Source organism: Homarus americanus, unplaced genomic scaffold (assembly GCF_018991925.1).
Source record: "Homarus americanus isolate GMGI-L3 unplaced genomic scaffold, GMGI_Hamer_2.0 scaffold54347, whole genome shotgun sequence".
In the NCBI taxonomy this organism is placed as follows: domain Eukaryota; kingdom Metazoa; phylum Arthropoda; class Malacostraca; order Decapoda; family Nephropidae; genus Homarus; species Homarus americanus.
Window position 1 is genome coordinate 379,761 of NW_024715291.1, and position 20,240 is coordinate 400,000.

A 20,240-nucleotide genomic window follows, 5' to 3' on the forward strand; every position below is an offset into this window, starting at 1 on the left:
TCAACCTACACCTACACTTACTTACCTCGCCTGAGTCCTCCTACACCTACACTCATTCACCTGTCTTCCTACACGTTACCATTGTTACCCCTACAATTACAACCATCCATTCTTCTTCTCGTTGGTAAAAGTATTAAACATTCACTGTCATTAATTATAAAACAACGATATCCCTCATGCAATAATAAACATCCATCAGATAGGTCAGTAGAAATAATTTTTATACACACTGGTATAATGGAATAACCTTCACCTCTCTCAGTGCTCGAAACTCAGTGGTGAAGTTAGTGAAGCAGAAGTTAACATGGTGAAAAAAACATCTTTGCCATCTCCGCCGTTCGGGGTTTATAGACTAAGACTAAGGGTGAAGGGATTAGTCAATTCAGGGGGTTAAAGGTAAGAGTGGGTTCTATTTTTTTTAACCTTTGGTGGGTACAGGAAAGGTTAATGTTGTATTCATTGGGTCACAAAAAAAATAATCACTGGTGTCTTGTCAACGGTGAGCTTTTAAGATTAGTCATATACAAGGTGCGAAAGTTCACATGGCTTAATGACTCGTGTGTGTATGTGTGTCTGTGTGTTTCGGAGTCACCTTAATGATTCACTGATGACATAAGACTAGTAGTTTATGATGATATATGGATATAATGATAATGTCTCATATAAACTGTATACATATAGACACACACTTAAGGTCTACTGTACACATATAGACATACACTTAAGGTCTACTGTACACATATAGACATACACTTAAGGTCTACTGTACACATATAGACATACACTTAAGGTCTACTGTACACATATAGACACATTACGTTTACTATATACACATATGGTCAGAAATAACTTCTTGCCTCCTCTCAACCCCCAGAACGGTGTGTCGATGGACGTACAAGAGACGTTAAGTGTGTGTGTGTGTGTGTGTGTGTGTGTGTGTGTGTGTGTGTGTGTGTGTGTGTGTGTTTGTTTGTCACCCTCAGAATAATGACCCAGCTATTACCTGCTAAAAATAAGACACCACACAGGGCAATATATTAAAAGGTATATGTGATGACCTGAATGATCCACTTAAGCCATGGATATTATTGGAATGTTCTCTCTCTCTCTCTCTCTCTCTCTCTCTCTCTCTCTCTCTCTCTCTCTCTCTCTCTCTCTCTTCATCTTTTTATCTGGAGAACAGAGAGAATCATTGAGTGAGTGAGTGAGGAGAGAACTGGTGGCTGTGGTGGTGTCGACGGCTGTGAGGGGAGGGAAGGGGGAGGGAAAGGGAATGCCAGTAAACAGGAGTGTATGAGAAAAGGTTGGACGTACACACACACACACACACACACACAAAACTAACCCATGCCGATTCTTGACCCTCACAGCCTTCAACTCGGCAGGGAAATCAACCATATGTATGATTCCCTCACCTGTAGCTTGCTGAGCTGTGACGTATAAAATGTTGATGAAAATTTAGTGATAACATTAAAACAAAAACACCAGCTTTAACGTGAGGATAATTGAGATCTTTATGTAGAAAAAATTGAAGCAAAAAATCACACTAATTATAAGTAGGAGTTGGTACGTAAGAATACACTAATGAAGAATTTTTGAATTGTATGTAATTATATATAATCGTCACTAATGAATGGGTTTCGTTGTGTCGTATTTCCACATGTGTTCTGGAGACAAAAATCCGACGTAGTTACCACACAATCCTCACCTAATATAATGGTGTCCAGTTGGTGTGTATGTTACGTGGTTTAATGCAGCCTTAAGTCTGCTGTGAAATCCTGGGTAATCCGGTGCTTCATCCTGACGTGAGCCAGTGTTGGATTTGGCTTATAATGCTGCCCTGTACATCGTGGCTGAACGCTTACTGAGCCGTGAGTGTGTGTGTGTGTGTGTGTGAGTGTGTGTGTGTGTGTGTTTCAGTATTTAGTGAAGGGATGAGCTTTAACCTGCTGGGAATTAACATGGGAAGGTTAAGAGAAAATTTATCTAGCAAAAACAGGAGAGAGAAAGCAAATTGGTTTGCTTTTCGAGTTAACTTTAAAGTTTAATTGCAACAAACAAATAAAAATAAGAAACTTTTGATAATTTAGAACTTAGGATTTTTATAAGTAGACTACAAAGCAATAAATAATAACACTAAGAAAATAAACTAAATCCGTGTAGGTGGGGAGCGTGATGGTGGTAGGGGGAGTAAACCTGTTGATAAGTTTATGTAAATGATGATAAGTTAGATTAATGATCATGGTAATAAGACAATATTTTATATGCCTGAAGTAGTATGTAGCGGGAAAGTCTTACACGTTAAAGTTTGTATAATTAAATCGTAAAAAATAAACAAAAAACAAAGAAAAACAGACTTTACCAACACCTTCGCAAACACATACGATTCCTGGGACACCTCGCTTAACAACCCACGATGTAGGTACACCCACATGCCTCCTACACACACACACACACACACACACACACACACACACACACCATTAAAATACCCAGCGAAAAAGACGTAACCCATTTAGAATGTGTTTTTAATGATATGATAATTATAGTGTATCTGACGAAACATGAAGATAGAATATTAGAAGCTTCAAACAGATATAATTGTTTTCCACTTACTGACTCACAAAGGAAGAGAAATAATTATCGTAAGAGTTTTAATTATTTTGATTATTTTGAAGCAGAGTTTTGTTGTGCAGTGATTATTATTAAAGGATGGAGAATAGATGAAAGATTTTTTATTTATTTTTTTTTTTTTTTAGATAGGACTTTTGGGCAAGGATAAGTAGAGTTCTCCCCTCCCCCCCGTCTCCCCCTTATCGTATATAACAGGTTAGAGAGAAGCCTGAACACGTTAGAGTTGAAATGAGAAGGGTATTAGAAGTTTCTGAGATGTGATGCCACGAGAGAAAGCTAAAAAAAAAAATAAGTTACACTGACACAGGAAAACAAACAAAAAATTAATAAGATTGATAAAAACACCAAAAATAAGTATTTTACATTTATAAATAAGGAAACGGAGATATTTCGGCCATATACTGTAATTAGGAATGAAGGAGATAACAGCACAAGTATAAATGGGTAAACTTGAGAGTAGGAGAGGCTGGGGAAGGCAGAGACTAGGATGGATGATTGAGAATAATACATGAGTCCCAGAGAGATGTGAAAAATCTGAGAGAATGAGTCAAAAAATGAACACGAAAACATTGAGAAGGGAGGAACGTGGTCACCAACCCTCAGACAGACAGACAGACAGACAGACAGACAGATAAATATACTACAATCCTCCATCATTCTGAGGAGCGTGGTCACCAACCCTCAGACATAAGACCATATATAAAGAGGGTAGAGACAGACAGACAGACAGACAGACAGACAGACAAATACTACAATCCTCCATCATTCTGTCACATAACTTAATACAGATATAAAAGGAATGTTGAAAATCCTATATATATATGAGAGTTTATTGCCTTTTGCTCGGCTAAAAACAGCAACATCAGAGTGCCATAGGTATTGGTAACTCCCCTAGGCGTGTCTTTGTTGATATGGAATGTAAGGCTTTCGAGTTGTGTTCATTCTCCAAGTTATTCCAGCCTCCCTCACTCACTCTCAAGTTTAATGTTATGTTATGTTTATGTTATGTTATGTTATGTTTATGCTATGTTATGCTATGTTATGTTATGTTTATGTTATGTTATGTTATGCTATGTTATGTTATGTTATGTTATGCTATGTTATGTTATGTTATGTTATGTTACCTTCATTTTAGTTATTTTTTTACTGAACACACACTCTCTCTCTCTCTCTCTCTCTCTCTCTCTCTCTCTCTCTCTCTCTCTCTCTCTCATAAGTCATAGTGTAACAGAAACATTAACTGGTACTCCAATATAGTCCTTATATCTGGTCACTCAGCAAGCCAGTTAGCAATTAAAGTGTGTCGCACTGCCCAAGAAGGCTCTCACTCTACCTCACTCATCCACTTACACACACACACACACACACTCACACACACACACACACACACACACACACACACACACACCTCCCTTTATCACCAATACAGTAGTGCAATTTTATATTTATTTCAGGCGATTTTACTTAAGATATCATTAACTCCTAACTCATGTGATACCTGATAACACTGAAAGTCACCCTGTAGAAGTTAAATACCCTGTGTGTGTGTGTGTGTGTGTGTGAATTCTTTATATGACGCGATCCTCTGAGCAAGTCGGCTGCTACTGTGTATAAGAAGTGAGTGAGTGAGTTTAGTGGTGAGGTTTGAGTGAGTGAGATTAGTGGTGTGAGTTTTAGTGAGTGAGATTAGTGAGTGAGTTTGGCAGTGAGTGAGTGTGAGTGAGTTTTAGTTTAGTGAGGAGTAGTGAGTAGATTAGTGAGTGAGGTTTAGTAAGTGAGTTTAGTGAGTGAGATTAGTGAGTGAGTTTTAGTGAGTGAGATTAGTAAGTGAGTTTAGTGAGTGAGATTAGTGAGTGAGTTAAGTGAAGATAATTCAGGACACGACCAGGAAGAGAGAGGAGGAGGAGGGAACTGGAGGTTGGGTGAGACCTGTGGGGTAGAAGATAGTAACTCGCCTAAGGGAATTGAGATGATTGACAGAGAGAAGGGGAAGGGAGGAGAACGTGAGGTACTATATTAAGATCACCTATAAACCTCAGTCGTGTTTTGTTGTTGTGGGTTTTTTTTTTTCGTCTTAGTCTCAAGTCAATAAAGTCTCCATAATTGAACATATTGTCTTCCCTCTTCTTTTTTCTCCGTTTTCTTTCTTTCTTTCTTTATTTATTTCTTTCGTTTTGTCTTTTTCTTAAATAAACATCACATTCTATAAAAACTAGTGCTTTTACCTGTTAACTACCTAAGACAAAATCACTCCCAAAGATCATATAGTCAGGTACCCAGCGGTGAGTGAAAAAAAAAATCAACTCTATTTATTTATTCTCAGTCATAATCCAATTAAAACGTAATCACCCAAGCTACTCGCGTTATATATATATACAAATTTCTGCAAAATTACCACTAGTCTGCTAATAACATTTTCCCTGAAACTATGTATTATGCAAATTTAATTAAGATAAGACTACGAAACTTGGTCTTTTCTTTACACACATGAGGGTACAGGAGTCTTTTGAGAGTCTTGTAAGCTTAGTAATCGTTGTCCAGGAATATCTCTTAAGTCACTGAGAGGAGGGTGTTTATCACTGCGGTGTGGGTTGAGGGTAGTGGGGTGTGTGGGTTGAGGGTGGTGGGGTGTGTGGGTTGTGGTGGGGTGTGGGTTGGGGTGGTGGGGTGTGGGTTGTGGTGGGGTGTGTGGTTGAGTGGTGGGGTGTGTGGGTAGTAGTGGGGTGTGGGGTTGAGGATGGTAGGGTGTGTGGGTTGAGGGAGGTGGGGTGTGTGGGTTGAGGGCGGTGGTGGGGTGTGTGGGTTGACGATGGTGGAGTGTGTGGGGCCCATACCTCACCCCCACCACCTCTCTCCTTCCTCACCTCCAGCATTCCTCCCATCCATCACCTCCACCACACTTTCCCTCCCTCACCTCCAACATTCCTCCCATCCATCACCTACAACACACCTCCAACACTCCTCTTCTTCCATAGACTTACACACACCATTCCCTTAACTCCCCCCCCAAAAAAAAAATTAATCTTCATAAAACGTATTCAGTAAGTAACACTCTCCTCCAACGTATTCAGTAAGTAACACTCTCCTCCAACGTATTCAGTAAGTAACACTCTCCTCCAACGTATTCAGTAAGTAACACTCTCCTCCATCTCCTCTTGCCTCTTTTCTACACAGATCTACAGCAGCGAGGAGAGAACGGAACAGCTGCTACGTGTATCGGGCGACCTGACCTCTAGTTGGCTTGTCACCTCTCCTGACGATACCCTGGTGATCGACTTCATTAGCGACGAGTACACCACCTATTATGGGTTCCACTTGGCCTATGGTTATGATCCGAAAGGTGGGTGTTGGTGGTTGACTTTGTTGTGTGTGTGTGTGTGTGTGTGTGTGTTCCGTCCTCGTTCATGCACTGTAAATACATACATACAAACATACATGCACACATACATACCACACACACACACACACACACGTACAAACATACACACACACACACACACACACACACACGTACAAACATACACACACACACACACACACACACACACACATACATACACCGCACGCACACTCACGTACAAATCTATACACACACACACACACACACACACACACAGCATATTAACAGTATTAAAAAACTGACATCTACTAATTGTCGAATTAGTTTTTGCGGAATATATCAATCAACTTTTATTTCGACAATTAACCTTTACAAGGTGTGTGTGTGTGTGTGTGTGTGTGTGTGTGAGTGTAATGCCAGAAATCTATACAGGAAATCATTTTATAAGCGTCCAATCCTATTCTAGAAATCTATATAAACCTGATGACTATACAGGCTAGTTCACCTCGGGGATTCTCTATCACGAAGAAATTCAGAGTAAGTATGTCAGCGTGTCTTCTTCACATGCTAACTATCCTCTCTGAGAAGTGAGACGTCTTGTATTATAATGAAAACCATTTAAGTGATAAAATTATAACATAAACTCCAAATATATAACTTCCTAATGGACAAAATCCCACAAACCCGATGGTAAGTGTTGTAACAATATGCTAATGATGTGATGTTGGTTCTCAGCTTGTATGGAGGGAGGCGTGACAGTAGCGGAGGAACACCTGATAGCACTTCCTACTCCTAATCTCCACGGCGTGAGTATTAGCTAAGAAAAAAGATGGATCCTGTTTTTATCTTCCTGGCTTGGTTTTTCGTTTTTCATATTCCTCTTTTCTCTATGACCGTGAACCACAAGAACTGATATTTTGAGTGTTGGAGCTAACCATTTTCAGGTCGTGTTAAAAATTGCCAATAACATTTTCCACGGGTGATTAATGTTTACTAATGTTGTGTTATAGTATTACAGGATACATAATCACAGTTTTTTTTACCTCTGGCAACGTTTTTTCTTCTAGATTTTAACCCCTTGAGTACGATGATTTAACCTCTTGAGTACGATGATTTAACCTCTTGAGAACGATGATTTAACCTCTTGAGTACTATTTTTTAACCCCATGAGTACGATCATATAAACCATTAAGTCATCATGGTCATAGGATTAAGTCGTCATGGCCAAAGGGGTTAAGATTCATTTATAATATTTACTGGGGTTACTTAGGCTTCTTGTGAATGAAGACTCGGTTCCTGTATGCTGCTCAACCCTGCATCTGTGTGTAGCCGAACATAACTACTTTATTCAACAGTTAAGAACCACTCACAGGACACCGTTATAGTTTGCCCAAGGTCTTCCCTTTGGTGACAAAAATGAAAAACTCTGGTGAACGTCACATTAAGTCATCATCAAGCGTGTGTGCCGGGTTTTTATCTATAAACAAAGCTTCAGACACAGACCAACATCCTCGTCAAGACCTTACAGTAATTGAATAATCAAAATTTATTTAGATGGCGGAAAATTGCTTTATAAAGGCACAGATCGTGGTAGAGTTCCTTAGTTTAATTGCAAAGGAACTGAGGTAACTTCACAACGACCCACCCGCGAGTTGCCAACAATAGCCAATTTCTCAGTAACTGTGACGTAATGGCCAGTCAGGTTACGGGTACTGATCTACACAGGGACAGGTGGGGAGGGGGGAGATCAGCTAAGTTCTGAGACCAAAATACCGTCTGCAGTGTTCACGCTACTGTCCATATCTTCGAATATATTCACTCGATATTGTTTAGCTTCATATAACGATAACGAGAACAGCTCCAACAGCGGCTTTAGAAGTCATTTCAAACTTAATGTAGTTATACAGTAACTCCAGGTTCAATTTAAATACATTTGTATCTGTAAAATATTATTATAATTTTAAACAAGACAACCACAGTGTTCGGATACAGGCGACAACATCGTTTGTCACTGACCCTCTGATTGATCTACAACAAGCCATTTGCTAATTGGTTGGACCGGGATGACGTCATTACTAGTGTTGTAAGGTCCATCGCTGCTCTCTGGTGGCGCCACCTAACACCGTCGACACCGAGAAATGATCATTTGAACATCTTGATATATATTTATATATATCACCTCTGGTAACAGCTACCAGGGGTCACTTCCTTGTAATTAGCAACTGATATTGACAAAACTCCGTCAGTAAAGAGAGAAACTGTGTGGTGGGGACATGGCCTCTTCATACTCCGAGTGAAGGTTCAGCATTAAAGAAGTGTTATAATACCGGCATGGAGGATTAGGATTACCAAACGTAGGTAAACAAACCTAGCAAATATAATATAACAAAAGCTTAACCAACACTGTTACAAACATCAGCTTTAACCAACACCAGAACGATAACATTTCAATATCGTAAACGTGAATTATTGTCTTTTGGTTATCTTGGGCAGTTAGACAGTTTAGTTATCGTTTTGTTGTTAGCCAAGTTCTTTCACCTGAGTGGCAGTGTTATTTAATGAGTGATTAATGTGACTTATGTTTAGTTGATTAGTGAGTTATATGTTAGCTACCTTGTGACATATTCGTACGTATTACTCAGTGTTTTGTATGGGTCTTTATGGTAACGAGGACGGCACGCCATCAGGTAATAAGGCTAACCCACGCAAGTGTGGAAAATGGCTGTAAAACATTGATGATGATGATGGTGAAGTTAGATCATTGCGCAAACTAAACATTTCCACCGCCGCAGGTGCTGCCAGGGCCACGTCAGGAGAAGCAGCAGTACCAGATGGCGAAGCCTGACGCGGGGGACAAGAGGGTAGTGCCCAAGGGCGGCCCTGCTGAGCAGCCCACCATGACATGGCTGCCCCTGGCTCAATACCCGCTCTGGGCCAACTGCACCTGGAGAATCGCCGTCGACACTCGCAACATAGTCAAGCTTGATGTTCTCCGTTTCAACACTGGCACCAAGGACGTCCTGAAGGTGAGTGTCAGGGGAGAGTTGGGGTAGCGTGTAGGAGGCGATGGAGAGTACATGTAGGAGTGTGTTAGCAAGAGCATGGAGGACGATATGGCAGGAGGAGGATGAACCAATTCTTCGCTCCAACATATTGAGAATATTATTACAACATCGAGGAGAGGAACAAATAAAAACAAAGTTTAAGAGAGAGATTAATGGTTTAAAGTAAATGTACAATCGGCTACTACATTTCCACCTGGTACAGTGACTGGGGTATTTTGTGAAATGTGGCAAATCTCTTCTTGTTTCTGTCGTAGAAAAAACTACCGTAATGAACTAAAGGAACCTCGCATTAGTAGCCAGACTTACAATGGAAAATAAGCAATCATCCACTATCTCTGAACACCTGTCTTGTATATTTATAGTTTTAATACAGATGACCAAACACAGCGCCATTGGCTCCTATGTGCTGTTTACTGTGTGGGGCGGTAAGGAGACGCAAGTACTGGCGAGAGGGTACACCGTCATACTCTCTTGTGCAGTAAGCAGCCATCAATCTGTTAATGCTCATATATTTAGTTTTAATAATCACTAAGATAAACCAGCAATGCGTTAATACATCCTCTCTACTGTATTATATGATCAAAATACATACTGTTCATGTTAAATTTGGATTAAACCTATAACATGACGAAATATGCCGTCGTTTGGTTGAGAAATTGTATTTGTATCTCGTAAGTGATATTTGGTAATGGGGTAAATTGGGTGACATGACGACCCTGAGGTCCCCATTATGACCCTTAAAAAGCACACGTGTTGACATGAGAGAGAGATACAGTTCATATTATATTCACTGTCGACAACACCAACTAGTTATCTTCCTCCCTGTCTACCCACGTCTAACACAACACTGATGGTATTAATGTTCCCTCTCATTTTATTACGGGGTATAAACTCATAACACAAACATACCTACGAAGTGTTGGCCTGACTCGCACCACAACACCTGAGTCACACACCTGAGTCACACATCTGAGTGACCCACCTGAGTCACACACCTGAGTTATATACCTATAATATCTGACCTGTATCATTTCAGTATACAAATCCCCTGGTCGAATTCCTTCCGTTCATGTCTAAATATATTGTAAATACTGTCCTGTGTTATGAAGTCAGGATGCAACAAGGTACACTTCATATCCTCCAAAACACACACACACACACACACACACACACACACACACACAGCAGCAGCTTGGTCTGACCCACTTTCTCTTCCCTCACAAAATGACAACAGAGCTCCTTTATTATGTTCTTAATATTCTCATATTCCCACGTATTAGAATGAAGGAAGCAAGAGAGAGGGGATGTAAGCGAGAGAGAGAGAGCGAGAGAGGGAGATAAGAGAGAGAGAGAGAGAGGGTGGGTGTGTGTGTGTGTGTTCTATTCATCTTTACATACACAAATACTCTTTTTCTGTTGCATTTAATACCGTTAATGTAATAATATCACAGTATGTCTTATCTATTTATTTTCCATATATTCTTCCTTCATATTCTTTTTTTTTCATTATCTCCTCTTCTCTTTCTCATTATTCTCTTCATTCTTCAGTAATATGTCTTCTTTTTTCTTTACTCTACAGGTGTATGCGTCTCTTCTTTTGCGTTAGTGTCTGTTACGTCTCTTTCTTCTTCTTCTTCCTTCCTTTTTCCTTCGTCTTCCTTGTTCCTTCTTCTTCTTCTTCTCATAATATCAAACAATAGAGAGCGGCTTTAGTGACTCTCCTCACCCACAGATGGCGCTGACATCTATCAAGGGAAATTTCGAGAAGTATCCAAGATTTGATCGGTTGTTTTTCCTCTGACTGACTGTCTCACCTAACGCTCTTACCTCTCACGGGAGATGGGGGAGGGGGGCACTTATTACCTTATTTTCAAAACATGTGGAAACTTTAGGACGCTTGATATTGATGTTTCTCTCTCTCTCTCTCTCTCTCTCTCTCTCTCATCCTAAGCACAGGTATTAACTTTCAGTAATCATCAATATTTACCTGTACGTTTCGTAAGCACATGGAAGGAGACAAAATAAGCTCTAAATAAACAAAGACCAAAGACTCACAATACATATAGTAAGATAAGAACGAATGGACCAACCACACACACACACACACACACACACACACACACGCACACACACACGCACACACACACACACACACACACACGCAACTTTCAGAACGCTTTAATTATAATAGGAGCTGAATGGGTGATAACAACAGCAGCTTACCTTCCACCGAGTATATTGATTGCTATTATTTGTCAGTAAAAAAAAAAGGTGAAGAAGACTCAGGGAACTGCTCTTCAAAGTTGAGAAATTAACAGAAGTGAAATATAAAACAGATGGACATATTTTATTATTTACTTGATTTTATGAAACTATTTGTGTGTGTGTGTGTGTGTGTGTGTGTGTGTGTGTGTGTGTTTAGTTTTTGTGCGTATGTTTTTTTGTGTACGTAAAATAAAGCTACGAGATAATTCCATAATTATTGTTCATTACTTGTGTATAATGCAACTAGGTAGATTATTATTATACAGGTAGATTATCGCAACACAGGTAGATAATTAATTACACAGATAGATTATTATTACAGGTAGATTATTACACAAATTAATTAGACCCATATAGACACTTCGGTCCTTAGTGTATTGGTCTGGAAATCTATAAAGTATCTGGGTAAAACAAATTTTAGTTAAAGCTTCAGTATTTTTCCTAAACTTCCCGAGTCAATAGATGAAAAACCTAGAAAACATATTGGCCGATTTTCTTATTTTGTTTCTTTGTTTATTTAGGGTTGGAGGTTGTCAGGTGTGGGAGGTGTGGAGGGGAAGGTGACCTATGACGTTATAAGACTGGTGGGTGGTCTGAACGGGGTGCTATAAACTGACAGGTGAAGGTTGATGTATATTACCTTGTCTCGCCCAGGTGTGGAAGGCGACGGGTCATGGGTGAAGGCTGATGGATGAAGTATGACGGGTGATTTGTGGGGTGGTGAGTAATGAGGAAAAAATTAGTGACTGAATTTTGATGTGTAATAAAACTACCACTCCTTCCCCAGACGTTATGGGTTAGGGACTGACGGATGAACTGGAATGGATGACAAGTGATGGATACACACATACGGGTGAAGATTGGTGGATACAAAGAAAAAAAAATGAGTGTACCTTTAATTCTGGCAGTTGTGGCAGGTGTCGCCAGATGGACGAGCCAAGGCGCTGCTACAGTATGGTGGAGCTGAAATACCACGTCACAGCTTCCAGTCATCCAAGCCCCTCGTGATCACCTTCGTCGCCCAGGCCAATGAGAGAGGTTCTGGGTTCCTCATCGACGTCTCCTACATCATGAGAGGTAAGTTGCTCGTGGAGAGAAGAAAGAAAGAAAGAAAGAAAGAAAGAAAGGTAAAGAGGAGGATGCTAAGCTCGTAAATTTGAGAGAGAGAGAGAGAGAGAGAGAGAGAGAGAGAGAGAGAGAGAGAGAGAGAGAGAGACGATGTTTATGATGTGTATATATATGCACACTGAACAAATTACAAAAGCGAATAATAAAAACACAACACATATTCAAGTCGACGTACACACACACACACACACACACACACACACATAAATATACAAGGCTGAACGTGGCTCATTTCACAAGAATGTGTCGTTATAAATGTGTCGTTCATGTAGAAACAAAAGACGTTCAGCACACACACACACACACACACACACACACCCACACAGAGGATCCATCAGTTTCTTTTATATCGGTGTGGGTGTGGGTGGGCGGTGGAATGGTTTGGGGGGTGTTATGTAATATTTAATACGAATATTCTTACGAGTATATCTTATAGAACTGTCTGTTCAGGTAAACCAAGAATGGGTGGGGGAGGAAGGAAGAAAAATTCCATCGCAAGGAAAAAATTCTTAAAAGTTTGTACGTTAAATATTTTCCATTAACTCGGCATGTAAACACGCATGTAGTTTGACTCACTTAACCTAACCTAACCAAACCTGCGACATAAGAGAGATGGTCGGCCAAATTTCGATTAACTCTTCTTATTGTTACCTGAGTTCATTTATCCAGGGTGGATGAAGATTGCGGGTCAGACCACGTCCCAGTAATGAAATATTAATGGCCAAAGTTGAGGGTAGGAGGTCCAAGGGAAAGCAACGAAATTGAGATGGATGAATGAAATTAAAAAAAAAAAACTAGGACCCCCAAACAGATGCAAAATATTAGAGGATTGGTTAAAACAGCCCGTGAATGTTTAGAGAGTGGAGGACTGTGGTCGCCAACCCTCAGGTATTTGGGCGGTAATCTGATTGGAGAGTTTGGATCCAGTGACAGTAGGTTATGTGTCGTCTAATGTCGGTGTTGTTTGTGTAGTAATGATAAACTATTCCTACACAGACCTTAGTAGCGTGAGAGTCAACTGTTAATATTATAGACTGTTGTAGTATTCTTGTTCATAAATGGTACAACGATGCTTGATGGTTCTTACATACAGTACACCAATGAAACACGGAGACGTGGTTTTTGTATGGCAACATTATTCCTACATACATTTTATAAAATAATATAAAATCAATTTTACACAAACAATCCCTTGACTGGCGTGACCAATGAAATCGTGGATTTATCTGAAGCGGAGCGAGGCGCGGCAGGGCTGGGCGGGGTAGGGTGGAGCGGGTCGGGGTGGGGTGGAGCGGGCCGGGCCGGGGCGGGTCGGGGCGGGGTTGTTGTGTGTGCTGGTGGCCTTGGTGATGACGTCAACAGCAGGGGGAAGACAAGGCCACGACCTTCTTCCAAGATTCTCACTCATTCGTAAATTAAATTTTTCTCCTGCCATAATGATGACGTATCTTGCTACCTTCACTTAAGCCACAACACAAACATGACGTCACAACCGTACTGAGACTCGATGGGGGAATTTGATTACGTAGGTATTCTTCTTAACGCCAATAAAAACACAAATCTAACAACTAAAATGGCGTCAACGTTGTTCTGAGATTTCATTCGTATATTGATGCCTTATGCTGGGTGAAGCGGCATTTATTTAACGTCGTGTGTGTGTGTGTGTGTAAACGCTCTCCATAACAGACTTCTCAATAGCGGATATTCTCAATAACACAATCCTCTCAATAATGTACAGAGCTTACAAAAGTTAATCCGATATTGCGAAGGTTAACCGTAAACCTAAGAGTGGTGAGTTAGTTTATATTACACCTGACTACCACCATTACTACCACCACTACCACCATCACTACCACCACGACCACCATCACTACCACCACGACCACCACGACCCCCATCACTACCACCACCACTACCACACCAGTGACTCACACCACTTCGTCAGGATATCGGAGTAGGGAGATAACCTGACCGGCGGCACCCTCCTCAAGAAGACCAATGACCAACTCTTTTTTTTATTCACCCCGATTTTTCCCAGATTTTCATAATGCCCGATTTTTCTATGGTATGTTATCCGATTTTTCTCAGATTTCATACTGCCCGATTTTTCTCTGGTATGTTATCCGATTTTTCTCAGATTTCATACTACCCGATTTTCCTCTGACTTTGTGTATTTTAGTGACATGGAGTCCATCTGTTTTACGAGGGCAAACAGGGCTGTCGTGGTCAGTTTTCAAAGTTGATTTATCATGTCAAGATGTAAAGATAGTTCAAGGGTAAAGTCACACGATATTGGAACATTAACCAACTGGAATTAGAGGACAAATTCAATTGTTAATTAATTGGAATTTCAATCTTATCGCTGTGATGTTGTAACGTTGTCTTGGGGATACTTTACCTAGTGAGGACAGGTGTAGGACTGGTCATTCACCAGAGCAGGTGTAGGATAAGTTATTAGTGAGGGGCAGGTTAATGAGGCCAAGTCATTAGTAAAGACAGGTGTAGGCCAAGTCATTAGTGAGGGCAGGTGTAGGCCAAGTCATTAGTGAGGGCAGGTGTAGGACAAGTCATAAGTGAAGACAGGTGTGAGGCAAGTCATTAGTGAGGACAGGTGTTGGGTAGATCACGAGCGAGGGCAGGTGTAGGACAAGCCATTAGTAAGGACAGGTGTGGTTTAGCTCATTAGCGAAGGCAGGTGTAAGACAAGTCATTATCATCAACAGGTGATCTCCCAGGGGCGTCTCAACTGTGTCACGGTCGCTTGGATTACTCAGTTATCGTTTCCTCAACCCTAGAGATGTTAATGTCCCTCTCAAGAGTTGGAGAGGGAGTGAGAGGCGTAGGGAGGTAGTAAGAGGATTGGAGAGGGAGGGAAAAGTGGGGAGAGAGAGAGAGAGAGAGAGAGAGAGAGAGAGAGAGAGAGAGATGCGTAGGAAGGTGCTAAGAGGATTAGAAACGGGAAAAAGGTTCAGAGAAGGAAGCGTAGGGAGAGTAAAAAGCACGGGAAAGGAAGGGAGAGTGTGGGTCCTCAGGAGGGAGAGTAAGAGGTGTTTTAAGATGGATGGAAAAGTGGGGAGAAGGCGGTGTTAAGAGGAAGGGGAGGCGTTGATCGTGGGAAGGGAAGGAAAGGAGAGGAGAGGCAAGTCGTGGATAGTAAGAGGGAAGGAGGGAGGGAGGGAGGGGAGGTACTATAAGTAAGAAGAAGGAAGCTGGAAGAGTATCTCATTCCGTTTTGATTCGTGTATTTATATTGGGTCTCTGTTTTGATTCAGGCGTCTATAGTTTGTTCTCTGTTTGAATTTATATTGGGTCTCTGTTTTGATTGAGGCGTCTATAGTTTGTTCTCTGTTTGAATTCAGGCGTTTATAATTGTTCTGTGTTTTGATTCAGAGGTTTATATTTTGTTCTCTGTTTTGATTCAGGCGTTTATAGTTTGTGTTCCGTTTGAATTCAGGCGTTTATAGTTTGTTCTCTATTTGAATTCAGGCATTTATATTTTGTTCTGTGTTTTGGTTCAGGCGTTTATAGTTTGTATAGTCACCACCCTAATGAGCGTCAACATAACCACATAATCTAGATCTGCTTTCCACATCCTTATCCATTTATACTTTAACACATAATTTATTCAGCTGTAAGTAAATACCCTTCTTCATTTTTTTAATATTTCCCATTTTTCATTTTCTGTAAATTTGCATAGTGTTTAAAGCATCATATCGAGTGTATGAAAAGCCAGTTCCCTCCCTATACAGTAACTTATTTCACATAACAGCATAAAGAAAACAAATACCGTAGCTTCCGTATCCTTACTTTTACATTCGGGAATTAAAAGAACAAAAATACCCAAGGCTACATTTTTCCCGTGTAACCTCATATGTGTTTCCTCTCTCGAAATTTCACGAGTCATATTCTCCCCCCCCTTCATCATTGTGTACCCACGGTGGTGATGGCTTACAGCAACATCCCTTTATATCACCAAATGGTTATAACTACACCTAACTATACCTGTAACTGTACCTATATTTCTATTCGTGAAAATACAAACAAAAAAAATCCGATTTTAATTATCATAAGATTAATATTTTGCAATTTGTAAATATTACTCGAAAATATATTACTGTAAATATTGATAACGAAGAAGTTCAATTATATTTATCAGCTCAACACAGAATATGCATTTTTGTTTATTTTTTTATTCATTCTTTTTTTGTGAATTACGTCACGCCAGAATATAAGAGAAGAGTTTTTAATGAACCTAATAAAGAATAGAATTACGGTGATATACTGTTACTCGCGCTGCTGTCTCTCAATCTACATACACTTTGCAATTTAAAATACCCACACACACACACTGTAGGCCACTGTTCTACTGTTAAAAAAAATACAAAAAAAAAGATGTTCGACGATAATTATAAGAGATTTAAAGGTGGCACGATGCTTTTTTGTTTTGTTTTTTTTAGATCCTTTTGTTAATAGGATCAAAGTGTGTTAAGGGGATCCGAACTCCCACGTATTATGTTACCTATACAAATGTTTGGATGACCGCTGGTATAAATATTTATTGGTCGATGTCTTAAGGTGGGTACTGCTAGGTGGTTAGTCCTCTGTTTGTATGTCTGTATGTCTGGTTGGCTGACTGGCTGGCTGGCTATGGGACAGTTTAGATGGAACGTAAACCCACCTTATTTCCTTTTCTTTCATTTTTTTTTTACCAGAACATAAAACAAACACAGTAAAAGCAATAAATAACAACGACAATAACAAAAGTAACAACTACAACGAGAATTGAGAATAACAGTAAGGGTTAAACCACAACAACAACAACATCAGCATACAACATAACAAAAACAGCTTAACGTACAACAACAACAATAACAAAACAGCATCAGATAAATTTAACAAAAGAATAAATTGTTCACCTATTCATGTCACTTAAGATCGACATGACACATAGGTTATATAAAGATTAATACATGACATAAAATACATAGATAATATAAATGTAAATAGACTTTGTGACGATGCATAGATTCTACATGATTCATAAATTCTGTAGTATACTTGTATATAGACTCTTCAAAGATGTATAGATTGTAAAATGATGAAAATACATATAAATATACTCAGAATCTATCAAAATTACATAAAATACATACATACATACATACATACATACATACATACATACATACATACTAGCTCTTCCCAAGTTATTATGAAAATTCCCCCCCCCCCTTCTAAAAAAAAATGACCAACCTCACATTGTCCTAAGTGACCAAACAAATTTAGCAGGTAATACCAAGACACCTGAGTGATATAGGATACCTGAGGCTAATTGAATACCTACCTTGAATATTCATATGAGATTAAGTTTTTTTTTTCGACTCCATTTATTCAACCCAGCATTCGCCTTTTTTCCTGATCTGACGGATGGATATTCTTCTAGCTATTTCTGAGGAGTTTGTTGGTGCTTCTACACGTTTGGTCCGTCTTTGCTGTCTTGTTGTCTGTTTCGTTCTGTTGAAAGGAATAACAAATGAGGTATATTATGTAGATTTAGATAGGTATTTAATGCATAATTACCCTTAAATTTTACCTTAACTAAATACATTCACTTGGCTACAGTTACGAGAAAATATCAACTTAAGATTTGTTCAGACTAAAGATTAAATTTTTCATGATTTTAATTAAAGTTGAATATTAGTTTTTTTTTATGAGGGAACACTAGATGTACTTAATAAACGCCGGGAAGAATAAAAACTACGAAGGAAGATTTGCTTGGTGACTAGGTACAAATTAGGGCTAAATTACTGCATTAGGAAACCAAATTAGGGTGACAAAACAGCCAGTCACACCCGGGAAGGCTTACGTAGAAAGATAATTACATAGATAAAATTAAATATTACCCTCCGCACCCTTACCATAAACAAGCCCAGTGATGAGAAAATTACATAGACAAATAAGAAAATATAACGCACAAAATATATCCCGTTAGATTAAGAATTTACATATAGATACAAAAAGTGAAATAATAACATACACTCTCTCTCGATGGGAAGAACAGCTGGCATATAAACAAAAGATGAACACTTGGTCACCAGCTGGGAAATATAACTACCTGGAGACTTTAAATGAGGGAGAGAAATAGAAAGTTATCTTAATAAATCTAGTACGAATAAAGAGATAATTAATTCCCTTTTAATTCCCTTGTAACTTTCTCTTCATATGTCATAAGGAGAGATTATGGAAGAGAAGATGGAGGCCGCAAAAAATATAGAGCTGGAGGAAAGGAAATGATCGAAAGGAGAGTAGATAAACTGACACGTGAATGGATAAGGATAGGTGGATCACATGATGGATGACTAGGAGGAGCAGGAGGAAATGTGAAGGCTGGAGGGAGGGAGGGAGGGAGAGGGATGGAGAGAGGGAGGGAGAGGGAGGGAGGGAGGGAGGGTGGGGGAGAGAGAGATGGATACACCCAGCCTGAGATTGATTGAACTCCTGACCGAGAGATAAGAGCAGATAAGAGTGTAGGAGTATATCATTGGAAGTTACCCCAGAGAGAGAGAGAGAGAGAGAGAGAGAGATGAATGGATGAATGAATGAATGGATGGATGGATGAATGGATGGATGGATGAATGGATGTGATTCAGTTTATTACCTTTACCCCTGAGTTATGAATGAGTTAAAATATATTCTAGTCATATTCAATTAATCTTTATGAAATTTCTAAGACTGTTGATGAAAAAAATCGACCTTTGTCACCCTACACCTACCTGTCAGCCAATCAGAGGAGCTCATTCTTGTGTAAGTTATCAAGATTACTTTTAAACCTTGTCTTCTCCAGAATGTAGGAGAGTTAAAACAAGAGTTAAAACGAGTAAAACAAAACTAAAAAAGGTGAAGTGAAAAAAGGGTTACAGGCGTGTTGATGTATGAAGTAATTACTGTACACGTCAGGGGAAAACAACAATGCAAGTGGGTAAATAAAACTAAAAAGTAAACACCTGTAAACACCTGGCATAAGACTGGCAAGTTGTTAATGAGGGAAGAAACCAGGTGAAGGATGGCCCAGTGCCCACCTCCTCCACTCACCACCACTTTGGTTTTAAACTTTTCTTTTTTATAGATCTTGAATAAATATAATATTTGGCTTCTTTCTCCGTTTTATATACAGATGAGTTTAATAATGGTGGTACTAATATAATAATTACGAGGCTGTAGTTTAATCCCCGCTGCTGAGGTTGAGAGATATATATATATTCTGGTATTGTGTGTGTGTTTGTCTGCGTGTGTGTGAATGCTCTGATTTTAACGAATGACGTCATTGGTAAACAGAGGTAGAATCACTTTGACTGTTGGTAGTCAATTAAAGCTTTTGATTCTAACTATATTCCTTCCTCCCCTTCTTCTGTCCTCCTCTTCTTCTCCCCCTCCCTTCCTCCTCCCGTTCCCTCTTCCTCCTCCCGCCCTCTCTTCTCCTGCTACAGCGTGTGATCCCGAGATTCAGGAGTTAGGGTCCCCGCGGGGCCTGGTAGCCTATCCCTTCCATAACCTCCAGGATGGACAGTGGCGCACCCAGGGACACCTCCACTACGGCCCCGACTCCTGCCAGTGGATCATCAGAGCTCCTGAAGGATACGTGGTCAATGTTACTATCCTACACTTCGACACTCACGCCGATGACCACCTGCAGGTACGTGTTGGATCAAGGCTCCTGAGGTAACTTGTCCTAGTGATTAAGAGATGCTGATAACAGATAAGATAACACTATTTATGACGCTATACAAATAATGATAATGATTATGATA

At 39.8% G+C, this 20,240-nt stretch overlaps 1 protein-coding gene across 3 annotated transcripts in view; it reads left to right on the forward strand.

Moving 5' to 3' along the window:
• Positions 1–20,240, forward strand: part of LOC121857335 — a 118,900-nt gene that overhangs the window by 14,068 nt on the left and 84,592 nt on the right. For 2 of the 3 annotated variants that reach the window (XM_042353347.1, XM_042353360.1), the window contains exons 4-8: positions 5,809–5,974; positions 6,710–6,780; positions 8,767–9,000; positions 12,213–12,381; positions 19,920–20,125. In XM_042353347.1, coding sequence (XP_042209281.1) covers positions 5,809–5,974; positions 6,710–6,780; positions 8,767–9,000; positions 12,213–12,381; positions 19,920–20,125 — 846 coding nt within the window. The remainder of the gene's footprint in view (positions 1–5,808; positions 5,975–6,709; positions 6,781–8,766; positions 9,001–12,212; positions 12,382–19,919; positions 20,126–20,240) is intronic. The other variant, XM_042353355.1, reaches the window with a different exon arrangement.